Raw genomic sequence first — 12,254 nt, forward strand, 5'->3', positions numbered from 1 at the left:
GTTGTCTTTATGAAATGTGCCTTTAATCTGTGCGATTTTTCCCTTAGATTGACTGAATATTGACCACTATGATACATAGAAAGCATGTTCAACAGTGTGTCCTTCTTTCTTTCATACACACATCCCCTTCAAAAAAAAAAAAAGAAAGAAAGAAAAGAAAAAAGAATCTAAGTATGGTGACACACCCTGTAATCCCAGCAATTGGGAGGTGAAGGCAGAGGATTGAGGTTTATAGGCAAGCCTGGGCTGCATGAGACCGTCTCAAAAAACAAAAAATAAGGACTGGCTTTGTAGGTAAAAGTGTTTGCTGTACAAGCGTAAAGACTTGTACAGCAAGCTTGAATCCTCACAACTAAAGTACAGTAATCCTACAAAGAGATGGCAGAATCCTTATAGACGTTCACAAGCCAGCTACACTGGTATATGCAGAAGTGAAAATGAGACTGTACTTTAATCAAGGTGGGAGGCAAGGACTGACACTCCTAAGGTTGTCCTCTGACCACCACAAAGGTGCCATGGAACACATGCCCCAACTCACACTAGTGTGTGCATGTGTACACAAACACATAAAAAGATTCCAAGAAATATGAAAGGTCCTTGGTTCAATCCCTAGCACACAAGCCATACATACATGTATTTTCTTCAGTAAAGCTTTGGTTTCTATATTCTCTTATTTCTTTTTCAATCTTTTTTATTTAGATACTTTGACATTTAAAGCTGCAGTAGATTTGTCTTAGCAATCTACTCTTGGGATTCTGTGGATAAGCTGTACTGACTACATAAAACAAATCTTTGACATACTAGAACAGAGGAGGCTATTGTCTTCTTTTTAAAGCCTTCATGATTACCTTCCTCTAGAGAATTGAGAATTACAAACAGGAGTAACCACATGAATTCTCTTGTGGTATCAAGAATGGAATATTACAAACTTGTGAAAAGCATAGTTATTGCTGATATTGCCCCAGTTTAGAAATACTTATTTCTGACCCACAGAGAAAACATTTCTAGGAGGGAGACCATTTTTAATCAAATGGTAGTGCACAGGATTGAAGCTGGGTGTGTGTCATCACTAGAATGTCAAATGGAAAAAGCTATAATTTTCTTAACTTGGTATTTTGTTAAAATGGTTATGACTGTGGAAAAAGTTTGTTTTGGACTTCGTTGTTTTCTAGGTTGCAGTAACATCGTTTTGATTGAAGTGTCTTTTGGCTACAAGCTAGAAATTTCAAGTCAACAGTCCTTGGATTCTGACAAACTTAAAAGTTGTCTTGAGGTTGATTTTGTGATTCTTTTATTTAAGGTTATTGGCAGTAGTCACAGCTGGTAGGAGACAAATTTGGGATTTCTTCACTGTTTTGACACTAGGCATTTTCATCAGTGGAGATAAGAGCTGTTGGTCCTTGAATGGCTGCTGCTGTTGAAATAAATGGCTTTTAACATGGCTTCAGAAGTGGTCATGGAGCTTTTGAACTGCTTTAACTTTTGTAAGGGTAACATAAAGCCAACATCATGTACAACTGTCCCTTGGCTGTGATCAGTTTTTGTTGTTATTTGCCTGCACAAAATATGTACTCAGAATCAACTATAATGGTCCTTCTCATTTCATTTTTCTTTCTTTGCACTGATTCTCCTTGTTTTGTGCAAAGTACCAGTTCTGTAACATTTCAGGAAAGACAAGGCGGGTGAGGCTATAAACTTTGAACACTTGGCCTTCAACCACTGTGCAACTCCATTAATACATCCTTAAGATGTTCGTTGTGTTTGTGAAATAATTTTGTTTTCCATTTGAATCTTTACTTTCTGTATTGATTTTAAAAATCCTAATTCTTACTCCTTTGAACAAAGGAGTTTAAGTAGGGAGGCCCTGTCAAGGCCTTTAATGGGTTATTTTTACCCTTGCACTGCTAAGCTTAAGTGAATTGAAGACTTTAATATCATAATCATCCTTCTAAGGATGTGAGTGATTGATTCCTAAGAAATCCTCATTATGCCCTTTTTTAAACTTTGGAAATGTGATTTACAGGTTGTTTTCTAGAAGTTAATGCTTTGAGCCATCTTCAAGTTCAGCAGCCATTTTGGTGGTTGTCTAGATGGATTTAACATCTGGTTATGGTGGTCATGAATTGGCAATCCAAACCTTGGGGAAATCTGCAGAAATTTTGGAAATCATTGCTATTTTTCCCTTTGCATGTAGCTTAGAATCATGGTACTGTGTTTAACTATCTTGTTGCAAACTGAGTCCCAAACTTGAATTTGTACCCTCTTAGGGGCTTTTTAGAAAATGGTAAGAATATTACCTGATGCTATTCAGACTTAACAATTGTATAGTCAGTATTCTTTCTCCAAACTGGTGCCTCAGACTGTGTGCAGAATTCATCTATAGAATTTGTGAGGCTCAGCACAGGAAAAAAAAAAATGATGGTGCTCTTGTTAAAATATTAGAAATTTCAGTATGGTGCTTAAAACCTAAACAAGCACAGGACTTTGTTACACAGTTTGCACACACAAAGCTGGCCCTGAGGTTGTGTCTATATTCCTTTTGGCTTATGTATAGGCACATTCTTGTATTTGTGGCATGTGAGGTCAGTTCATTGGCATTGTGATGTATGTGTTGTTTATCTGACTTCACCAGTAAGAGTATATCTGTAAAACTCTTCTTCCTTCCCCTGAAAGTAAGTCTTGCAGAATTCTTTCCTGTAGATTTGGATTGCCTCTAGTCATGAGTGAGCATTACAGATAGGGAAATTGATAATGGAAATCTGTGGAAGTAGCGTGTTTGTGGTGGGAGGAAAATCAAGGACATATTGTTAATGACTTTTCACCTATTTTACTGCACACCTGTAATGCCTAGTTTGGTGGTTTGGAGAATATGGAGTGTTTCTGGGCTTTCTTATAAGGCAGAGGCTCCATACAGGGTTGCTGATGATTGTTCTAAATTCCCATTGTTTTCTTGGCTTTTCTCCCTTGGTTTATGTGTCGTCTGGAAACTGATTTGTAGTTGGTGAGGTAACATACGTGGAGCTCTTAATGGACGCTGAAGGAAAGTCAAGGGTAAGTGTCTGAGAGAATTTCTTCTGTGGATTTACTACATGAAAATGTAACTGTATGGTGGCGTGGACTCGAATGAAATCAGGAAGGCAGTGAGTGCTCATGTTACTGTAGCCATGTTTGATTTTGCCAACATTCTAGTAGGGTGGGAGGGGGCTTGCAAACAGGAGTCCCGCTTTTCCAAATGGCTGGCCAAAGAGCTTTCTGGTATTCTGTTTGGATGCCCAATTTGGATAACTGGGGACCATTAGCAGCATTGTCTCTTTGTTTAACAGGAATTGGCTGTGTGTGAATTATGCATGGAATTTTAGTGGTGGTATAATTAAAGTAAAAGTGTGTTCTTGTTTAGAAAATGTTATTCTTGGTTGTTTGCTGATTTGAAAGTTGTGTGAACCAAAGATTCTGAAAAGTAGCCTTTGTGCCAGTAAATTGTAAACCACACATTACAAACCTGAACGTTCAAAATTGGCCTAGTTTAATGAGAATATAAACTACTTTCTGTTGTGCAATAGAATGGCTTAGAATAATCAAAAGGACGAACTTAGTTTATGGAAAGGTTGGATTTAGTAGGAGTATGGTAAGGATTGATTGAGTACAGAGGGAAGCAGATCAAAAGTTTGTGTGATTTCTTGGAGAAACTGATTTAGGTCTGCTCATTATAAGTTAGCAGCTTTAGTGTAGTGCTGGTAATGTGTAGGAAAAGGAGATTAAGGAGCCTCTAGCTTTTTACAAGGAAGGCTAGGTCATGCACTTCTGTCAGCTTCCCCTTAGAAGGATTAATTTTTAAAATCCTGACCTTTGTTACATAAATCATATCTTGAATTTGTTCATGACTGTCATTGATATTTACTGTTTTGTTTTTGTTTTCTTTTTCCCCCTTGCTCTTCTGACTGGTCTGTGGCCTCTTTCAAAGGGATGCGCGTAAGTATTACCTACTTATACTTACTGGCATTTGAATTTTCCAAGTTGTAGGACTGTTTTATTTATTTGCTTTTGACTCTTTTATAGTGTTGTTGAATTCAAGATGGAAGAGAGCATGAAAAAAGCTGCTGAAGTTTTAAACAAGCATAGTCTGAGTGGAAGACCACTGAAAGTCAAAGAAGTGAGCTCTTTTTTTTTTTTTTTCCCCTCCTCTCCTTGGTGTTGGTGATGGAACCCAGGGCCTTATACATACTAAGAAAACAGTCTGCCACTGAATTACATTCTCAGCTCAAAAGTAAGGTATAATTGTTTGGTGGAGATAAGAATGGTCCTTGACGAGAATGTATTGAGTAGACCAACCTGTTGTTTTCGTTTATTTGGTTCTTTGTTCTTTTAAGACAGGCCCTGTAGTGAAGAGAATCTTTATCTCCACCAATCTGAATGCTATTCTTGGCCCATCTTTGTTTTTGGTTTTGTTGTTGTGTTGTTTTTTGAGACAGAATCTTGCTACAAAGCTTTGATTGGTCTCAAACTTGGGATCCTTCTGTCTCAGCCTCCTAAGTGCTGTGATTGCAGTGATGTGTCACAGTATGCCTGCCTCTTTATTTTTGTGTATGTAGTGTATACCTGTGTGTACACAGGTATGCACAGGTGTTCATGCTAGTGGTGAATGTTGGGTGTCTTCCTCTATCACTCTCCACCTTAGTTTTTGAGATAGGTATTCTTACTGAACTTGGGGCTCACTGTTGAAGCTAGACTAGCAGGCTAGTAGACTCCACAGATCTTCCTGTTTCCCATTCCCTTAAACACTGCAATTACAGGGGCTGGAGAGATGGCTCAGCAGTTGAGAGCACTGGCTGCTCTTCCAGATGTCCTGAGTTCAATTCCCAGGAACCACATGGTGGCTCACAACCATCTCTAGTGGGATTTGATGCCCTCTTCTTGCATAAAGGTGTACATGTGGGTAGGATGCTCATATACATAAAATAAATAATTAAAAAAAAAACACTGCAATTATAAACATTCTCCAGTACCCCAGCTTTTATCTGGGTGGCTGAGGATCTGAGCTCAGGTACTAACGCTTGCTCACTTTGTCCCCTAGCCATCTCCTTATCCTTCTTTTAATTTTGTAAAATGTATTTATTACTCATCTTTATCAAATCCAAATCAAGTTTCTTTTGTTTGTTGGTTTTGTGGTGCCAAAGATTGAATCCAGGGTTTTTTGCATGCTAGGCAAGCATTCTGTCACTGAACTATGTTCCTGACCTCCGGAACTTTTTTATAGAAGATGTTCCAATACTACTACTGCCAATATTATTTACCTCCTTGATTGTGTGTGTTGGGGGAGGGGTGGTGTTAGGTGTCTGAGAACATTTCTTTGCTGTGTAGCCCAGGTTAGCTTTTAACTCAGGATCATCTGTCTTACCTGCCTGAGTGCTGAGATTAAAGGCAGGTGCCACCCTTCTTGACCTTTTCTTTTTTGGAAGGAAGACAACTTATTTGGGACTTAAAGGAAAGCATGGGGGGGGGCGTAAGTAATTTCTTATGTGTTCCTGATAAATTGATAAGGCAGGGTTCAAGAATTATGTCAGGCTGGAAAGATGGTTCAGTGGTTAGGAATACTTGCTGCTTTTCTAGAGACAGTCTGTGTTTGATTCCTAGAACCCAAGTGCGGATGCTTACAATCACCTTTGTAACTCCAGCTCCAAGGAATCTGATGCCTCTCTTGGCATGTCCACACACACTCCTATAAGGACATATAGATGTAAATAAGATAAATAAATGAGATAATCATGCCAGCATCAGATTTCCATAATTTTGTTCAGGTACCAATATACTGCTTTGACTATACCTGAGTGTCAGCACCTTGTACCCCTGAGAGTTTTTTTTTTGTTGTTGTTGTTGTTGTTTTCCCCCGTTGTAACTTGGTTATAGACCTATGATTTCAAGCTTTTTGAAAAACCATTGAGTTTTACACAAATTACACTAGTTAGTAAGACTCACCCATACTATGCCTGAAGGTCTTGTTTCAATCTGGAATTTTCAACTCAGGTCAGCCAATCCTTTCATTACCCCTACCTTTTCATTTTAGTTAAATTGAAGATTGTTTTCAGCTTTTGATTTTTATGTTCTTTGTTTCTGAACTGTTGCTCTTCCTAGAACTCTTCTAGTTGCTGTGGTTTATTTCATCCTGTTAATAATTTGAGAAATGCCTTTTGTACAGTCTATTAGTCTCTAGGTTTTTTCTTTGCTTGTTTTGTTTTTAATTCAGTGTTGGAAATGAGAGTGCCTGGTACATACTGTGCCGCTTGATGAGCTCTGCTACTACTCAGTTGTGTCCTCCGACTTTAAGAAGACAAATTTACTCAGTACACTGCCGGGGGCATCAGACTGGACTGTAACAGAGTCCCACCTAAAGTTTTTTACCTTTCTATTTTGAGACAAGGATTCCTTAGCTTCCTAGACAGGCTTTGAGTTGGATCTGTAGCTTAAAGCAGGCCTTGAACTGCTTTAGCAATCCTGAGTATTGAAGTTACAGACCTTCACCACCACCATTATCATGCTTTACTGAGAGCCCTTATAAAATTTTATTTTTTAAATTATTGTTGCTGGGGATTGCAATTGTGAATACTATGCAAACACTCTTGTCACTGAGCTGCACCCCAGCAGAGGAGAGCCTCTGCAGTGGTGAAGGCAGAAGTTCCACTAGTCTCTGCAAGCCTACCTCTAACCCACTTCTGGCTGTAACACTTTGTGCTTCTTTCAGGATCCTGATGGTGAACATGCCAGGAGAGCAATGCAAAAGGTGATGGCTACGACTGGTGGGATGGGTATGGGACCAGGTGGCCCAGGAATGATTAATATCCCACCCAGTATCCTAAATAATCCTAACATCCCAAATGAGATTATCCATGCATTACAGGCTGGAAGACTTGGAAGCACAGTATTTGTAGCAAATGTAAGTAAATGGGAACATTCTCTAAAATTGAAAAACAGGGAGGGATGGAAATAATGTGAAAACAGTATACGTGCTTAATTTAAATTAAAATAGAAAAATAGACAACTTTTTAGACTGATCTTGTCACTGTTGTACAAGTAATTTAAAGTAGGCTTATGATAGCTTCTTTTTATTTTAAAGTAGGCCTTTGGGTTGGGCTTTGTTCTTTTGTGACCACTGACTGCTTTTGTGGCTTCAGAATTGACCTTGGTCCTACTGGGGTCTTCTTTACTGAGGTTTTCAGATGTTTACAAAAGCAGTAGCTGGGTTTGCATCTTTATGGGGGTTTTATTTACTATAGTTTTGATACAGGGCAAGAGTAAACAGACAGTTTATGTGTCTGGAGTGAATGATGATATCTTTATCTTCTGCAAGGACAAATACTTTTAGAACAAAGTGGGTTCAGGAGTGTTGCTAAGACTTAAAAAGGAGGATGACTTTTTCTTTTTTTTCTTTTTAATTAATTTTTTGGTTTGGTTTGGTTTGGGGTGGGGGGGTTGCTGTTTTTTAGAGATAGGGTTTCTTTTCGTAGCCCTGACTGTTCTGGACCTCACCCTGTAGACCAGGCTGGCACCTGCCTCTGCCTCCTGAGTCCTGGGGTTTAAAGTGTGTGCTACTCACCGCCTGGCTGGCTTTTTTTTTTTTTCTTTTTTTTTTGAAGTGTGAGGGTAGGGGGGAATGTTAATTCAGTAAATGTGAGGAGACTTAAGCTGTTTCATTTAAGAAGAGAGATAGTAAATAGCAGAGTTAAGGTCAGGCTCTGCAATTGTACTTCAAAAATTCTACTAAAGTTGATTTTCTTAAGAAGTCAGCCAAAACAAGTCTTATTAAATGGTAACATATGTCTTTTTTTTCCCCAAGAGGTTTACCTTGAGGTTTTTGCTCTCTTCTTTCTCCTAGCTGGATTATAAAGTTGGCTGGAAGAAACTGAAGGAAGTATTTAGTATGGCTGGTGTGGTGGTCCGAGCAGACATTCTGGAAGATAAAGATGGGAAAAGTCGTGGAATAGGCACTGTGACTTTTGAACAATCCATTGAAGCTGTGCAAGCTATATGTATCCTTCTGTGGGAGTTAAGCTCATGGCAAACAGTGGACACAGCACTGTTAGGCATTAATAGTCCTAAGTATATTATAATAATAAAGTAGAAATAACTGTATCTTCTCTCTGACTAGACTGAATAAATTACTACAGAATCTGAAATTTTTCTGGAGTGGAACACAGATGGATAGAGGGTGTGGTTGCATCATAGGCATATGCTATGAATGGTCTTTTCTGGTGTTTTGTTTTCAGAGGAGTTTAGGAAATGGATCACTTAGCCAACTGGGGCTTTTAATTTTTTTATAATGCCCCTATGGATCCTCTGTCTCTTGTGAGTAGACATGGTTTGAAGAGGTCCCCCTCTCCTTGCACTAAGCTTGCTCTGGGGTTACATCTTTTTAAAATCATAATAAAGTATGACTATAGGAATTAAACTCAAGAGACTGTTCCTGGGTTCGTTACCCAGGAAACATGATACTTCTGAAATGGTAGAACTCTTGGCCTGTTGAAAACTGCTGTATCTACATACCAGAAGGATTTTGTAGTGTAAGATCACAGATAAAGCTTCATAGCTCAAAATAATTGAAATTGCTTATGAATTCACAGAAAGGACTGGTAGCTGTGGAGTTATTCCCTTTTTTAATCATTTTATCTTGCGTGCAGTTGTTAGAAATAACCTTAATTATAATACCAGCTATGTTTAATGGCCAGCTGCTGTTTGATAGACCAATGCACGTCAAAATGGTGAGTTACTAGGATCACTTCATAATATGTTCAAATAAGTTAGCAAAAATGTAGAATTACTAAAACTATACATCTAGCCCTTAAACTAAACCTACATGTCATTGTTTAGTAGACTGTAGAGTGATGAGCACCTTTGCTCATGCATGTCTTGTCTGTAGATTTCTGTCTGGTTCACTGTTAACTGCTACATTCAGGAAGACTGTTGAGTGTCCTGCTTGAGCAAGTGATCAGTTACAAAGAATCCTTTGCATAGAGCTCCAGTTTTCAAAGTATTACCTACAGTGTTTGGCTAGTATTACATCTGTAGTGAACAAGTATTTGATTCAGACAGCTTTTAAAGGTCTATTGAAGTTCGGTTTTAATAAACAATAGCCCTGCTATAACGTTGCCAAAGATAATAATAGAAACAGTACTGGAAGATGTCGAGGGCAGTCTGGTTAGAATTCAAATTTAGGAATAAAATAAAAGGAGCTATAAATTCTCTTTATTTCAAACAGTTTAATTCTTTGACTAGCTAATGTATTCATAGGCCTCAAAAATACATGTGTGAGCCTCACTGGTACTTCTTGCTTAGGTCCTGCCCCACCCACCCAGTAATACAAATTTTTGTTGTTGTTTTGTTTTTTTGTTTTTATCGAGACAGGTTTTTCTCTGTGTAGTTTTGGTGCCTGTCCTAGATCTCACTCTGTAGGCCAGACTGGCCTTGAACTCACTTAAAGGCCTGCACCACCACCACCCAGCCTACAAATGTGTTTTTATCCTTCCTGTTGGCACAGAAGATTAAAAGATGCTCCCATATACCTCTTTATGTTTGATATAGTTATTCTATGTCATAGTTTATTTATATTTAACTGGTTGTCTGATTTGTGACACGGCTTTTACACATGGTGATATACTTCTGGGCTACATCTCCAAACCTGACTCTCTTTTGTTATTGTCTTTTGTTTTGTTTTTGTGACAATTTCATGTAACTCAGACTGGCCAGGAACTTGCTGTGTATCCAAAGCTGGCCTTAAATTCCTGATCCTTCTGCTTAAGCCTCTCAAGTGCTAGGATTACAGGTGTGCAGCACAGCACCTGACTTCTAACTGGTTGTTGAGGTAATTGCTTCCACCTTTTGCTGGTGCTGTAATAGATATTGAGATCTTTTCCTTTTTTTTTTCCTCCAGGATGAGAGGGCCTTACCAAAGGGAGACTTTTTCCCTCCTGAACGACCACAGCAACTTCCCCGTAAGTATTTGAATTATACTAAATAGAAAACCATTAGTTATATTTATACTTGTGAAAGGTTAGCCTGGGGGTTCTCTTGATTAGTTTGTTTGTCCTGTCACCCACCCTCACCCCACACAGGGTTGTACTATGTAGCCCTGGCTAGCCAGAGATCTATTTGCCTCTGCTTCCCAAGTGCTGGGATTAATAGTGTGCACTGCCATGCATGTCTTGACCAGTCTTTTCTATAGATTTTTCAGGGTAAGAAATGAGTAGAGAAATTCACAACTTGAATTTTCGGTACTGGTGCTGGTTCAGAGGATAAAGACATTTGATGCAAAGCATAATAACCTGAGTTCAATCCCTGGGACCCACATGGTGGAAGAAGAGGACTGATTCCTACAAGTTGTCCTCTGACTTCTGGTTGTGCACCAAAGGATGCATGCTATCTGTCCGTGGTGGTCTGAATGACCCTCGTTGGCTCATAAATTTGAATGTTTGGTTCCTAGTTAGTGGTACTGTAGGGGAAGGACTAGGAGGTGTGGCCTTTTGAAGATGGTATGTCACTGGAGCAGCCTTTAAGGTTTCAAAGGCCCACAACATTCCTAGTTAGCTTTCTGCTTGTAGACATGTGAGCTCTTAACTACTTCTCTAGCACCATGTCTGCCTTCCTGTTGCCATACGCTGTGCTGTGATGGTCATAGAGTCTAACCTCCTGGAATCATGAGGCTCCAAATTAAATGCTTTTAGAGGTTGTCTTGGTCCTGGCGTCTTATCACAGGATTAGGAAAGTAGCTAAGACACTGTCTTACTACTATGTCTCACACACACAATTTCATTCATTCATTCGTTTGTTTGTTTGTTTATAGGAAGGGCTCTTGGATTATACTGTGGCAAAGCAGGCTGCCCAGATGTAGAGGGCAAAATTAGGCACTGAAAATGTCTTGGGGTGGTTGGGCAAACAAATTGGAAAGGTAATGAACGCTAAGTTGTACTGGATTTTGCTATATAGTCTAGCAGTTCCCCTTTCAGGTATGTTCACACAAAGAAATTATATAGATGCTTAGTGTAACATGACTCAGTATTCAAAAAGTCATAGCCAGGCTTGGTGGTACACACCTGTTACTGGCACTCAGAGTCTAAAGCCAGCATGGATACACAGGTAGGTCTTGTCTCAAAAGGGGAGGGGAGGGTATTGCAAGTGATCCGTTAGCTTATGGATACATAAAATCTGGCAGATTCAATTGATGTAATAGTACTTAGTCAAAAGGAAAAGGAGGAAGGAAGGAAAATGCATACATGATGCAGTACAGATAAACTTTGATTCCAACACTAGGCATTGTCCAGAACAGGTGGATCTAAAAGGCAGCAAGTAGTTCAGTGGTTGCTGAGGAGTGACTGCTACCAGGGGTGAAGTTTTTTGGAGTGATGAAAAGGTTTATGAAATTGTGATGATTGCTAGCTTGAAAGAGACCTGTGGCTTTAAGAATAGATTAGAACTTTGGGTGTAATGTTCAGTGATTGGGTGCATGGCTAGCAGTTAAAATCGCTCAGCACCCAAAAAGGATCAGGAAGATAGGAGATGGCTTGTCTGTTGAAAGGACCATATTTCCTTACTACCCATCTGCAAGCAGGCGATCACTTACCATGTTTGCTGTGACTCTTATTGATGCTTGTTCTAGAGGAAAGGAGCACTAGACCCCAGGGATCCCATTATTCTGGTTCTTGGTCTCTTGACATGGTTGAAAGGGTTGACCTCAGAGCTTTGAGTGCTTTAGAGTAGTAAGCCTTGGTGACTCCTTGGAGCTGTTGCCATGCAATTAAAAAACCTAGTTGTTAGCCAGATTAAGTACCTAGAGCCTGTCATAGATTTTTGTTGTTTGCTACCTTGATTTTAGTGCCAGGCTTTAGTGGCTTTTTCCAGATACCAGTCTGTATTCTTGTGTTCTTGTTTGAGTTTGTGGAGCATAGCAATGAGGATACGCTTTAGAATTTAGAATTCTTGAGGTAGTGGCACAAATCTGCAATACCAGGACTCAGGGTAGAGGCAGGATGGTCTCAAGTTGGAGGCCAGCCTTGAAATGCATAGTGAGACCTTGTATCTAAAAGAAGGGGTCAAAAAGGGGGGTGAGGGAGAAAGGTTAGATATTTTTTTTATTTTTTTTTTTTTAAGAATAAAAATGGAGTAGGGGTAGGGTCAGACATTGTGCATAGCTCTAATCCCAATATTCAGAAAGCAGAGGCATGTGGATCTTCATGAGTTTGAGGCCAGCCAGAGCTACATAGTGGGGCTAT

The 12,254-nt window shown here is 39.4% G+C and overlaps 1 protein-coding gene across 1 annotated transcript in view; it reads left to right on the plus strand.

The window, feature by feature from the left end:
• The window catches only part of Hnrnpm (heterogeneous nuclear ribonucleoprotein M), a 61,757-nt gene that overhangs the window by 29,215 nt on the left and 20,288 nt on the right, over positions 1 to 12,254 (plus strand). The window contains exons 4-11 of the mRNA XM_052746629.1: positions 2,999 to 3,051; positions 3,962 to 3,969; positions 4,057 to 4,150; positions 6,737 to 6,775; positions 6,893 to 6,928; positions 7,868 to 8,021; positions 8,701 to 8,750; positions 9,920 to 9,980. Of these exons, the coding sequence (XP_052602589.1) occupies positions 2,999 to 3,051; positions 3,962 to 3,969; positions 4,057 to 4,150; positions 6,737 to 6,775; positions 6,893 to 6,928; positions 7,868 to 8,021; positions 8,701 to 8,750; positions 9,920 to 9,980 (495 nt within the window). The remainder of the gene's footprint in view (positions 1 to 2,998; positions 3,052 to 3,961; positions 3,970 to 4,056; positions 4,151 to 6,736; positions 6,776 to 6,892; positions 6,929 to 7,867; positions 8,022 to 8,700; positions 8,751 to 9,919; positions 9,981 to 12,254) is intronic.

The sequence above is a fragment of the Peromyscus californicus genome, unplaced genomic scaffold (assembly GCF_007827085.1).
Source record: "Peromyscus californicus insignis strain IS unplaced genomic scaffold, ASM782708v3 Scaffold_1__1_contigs__length_55948999, whole genome shotgun sequence".
NCBI lineage: Eukaryota > Metazoa > Chordata > Mammalia > Rodentia > Cricetidae > Peromyscus > Peromyscus californicus.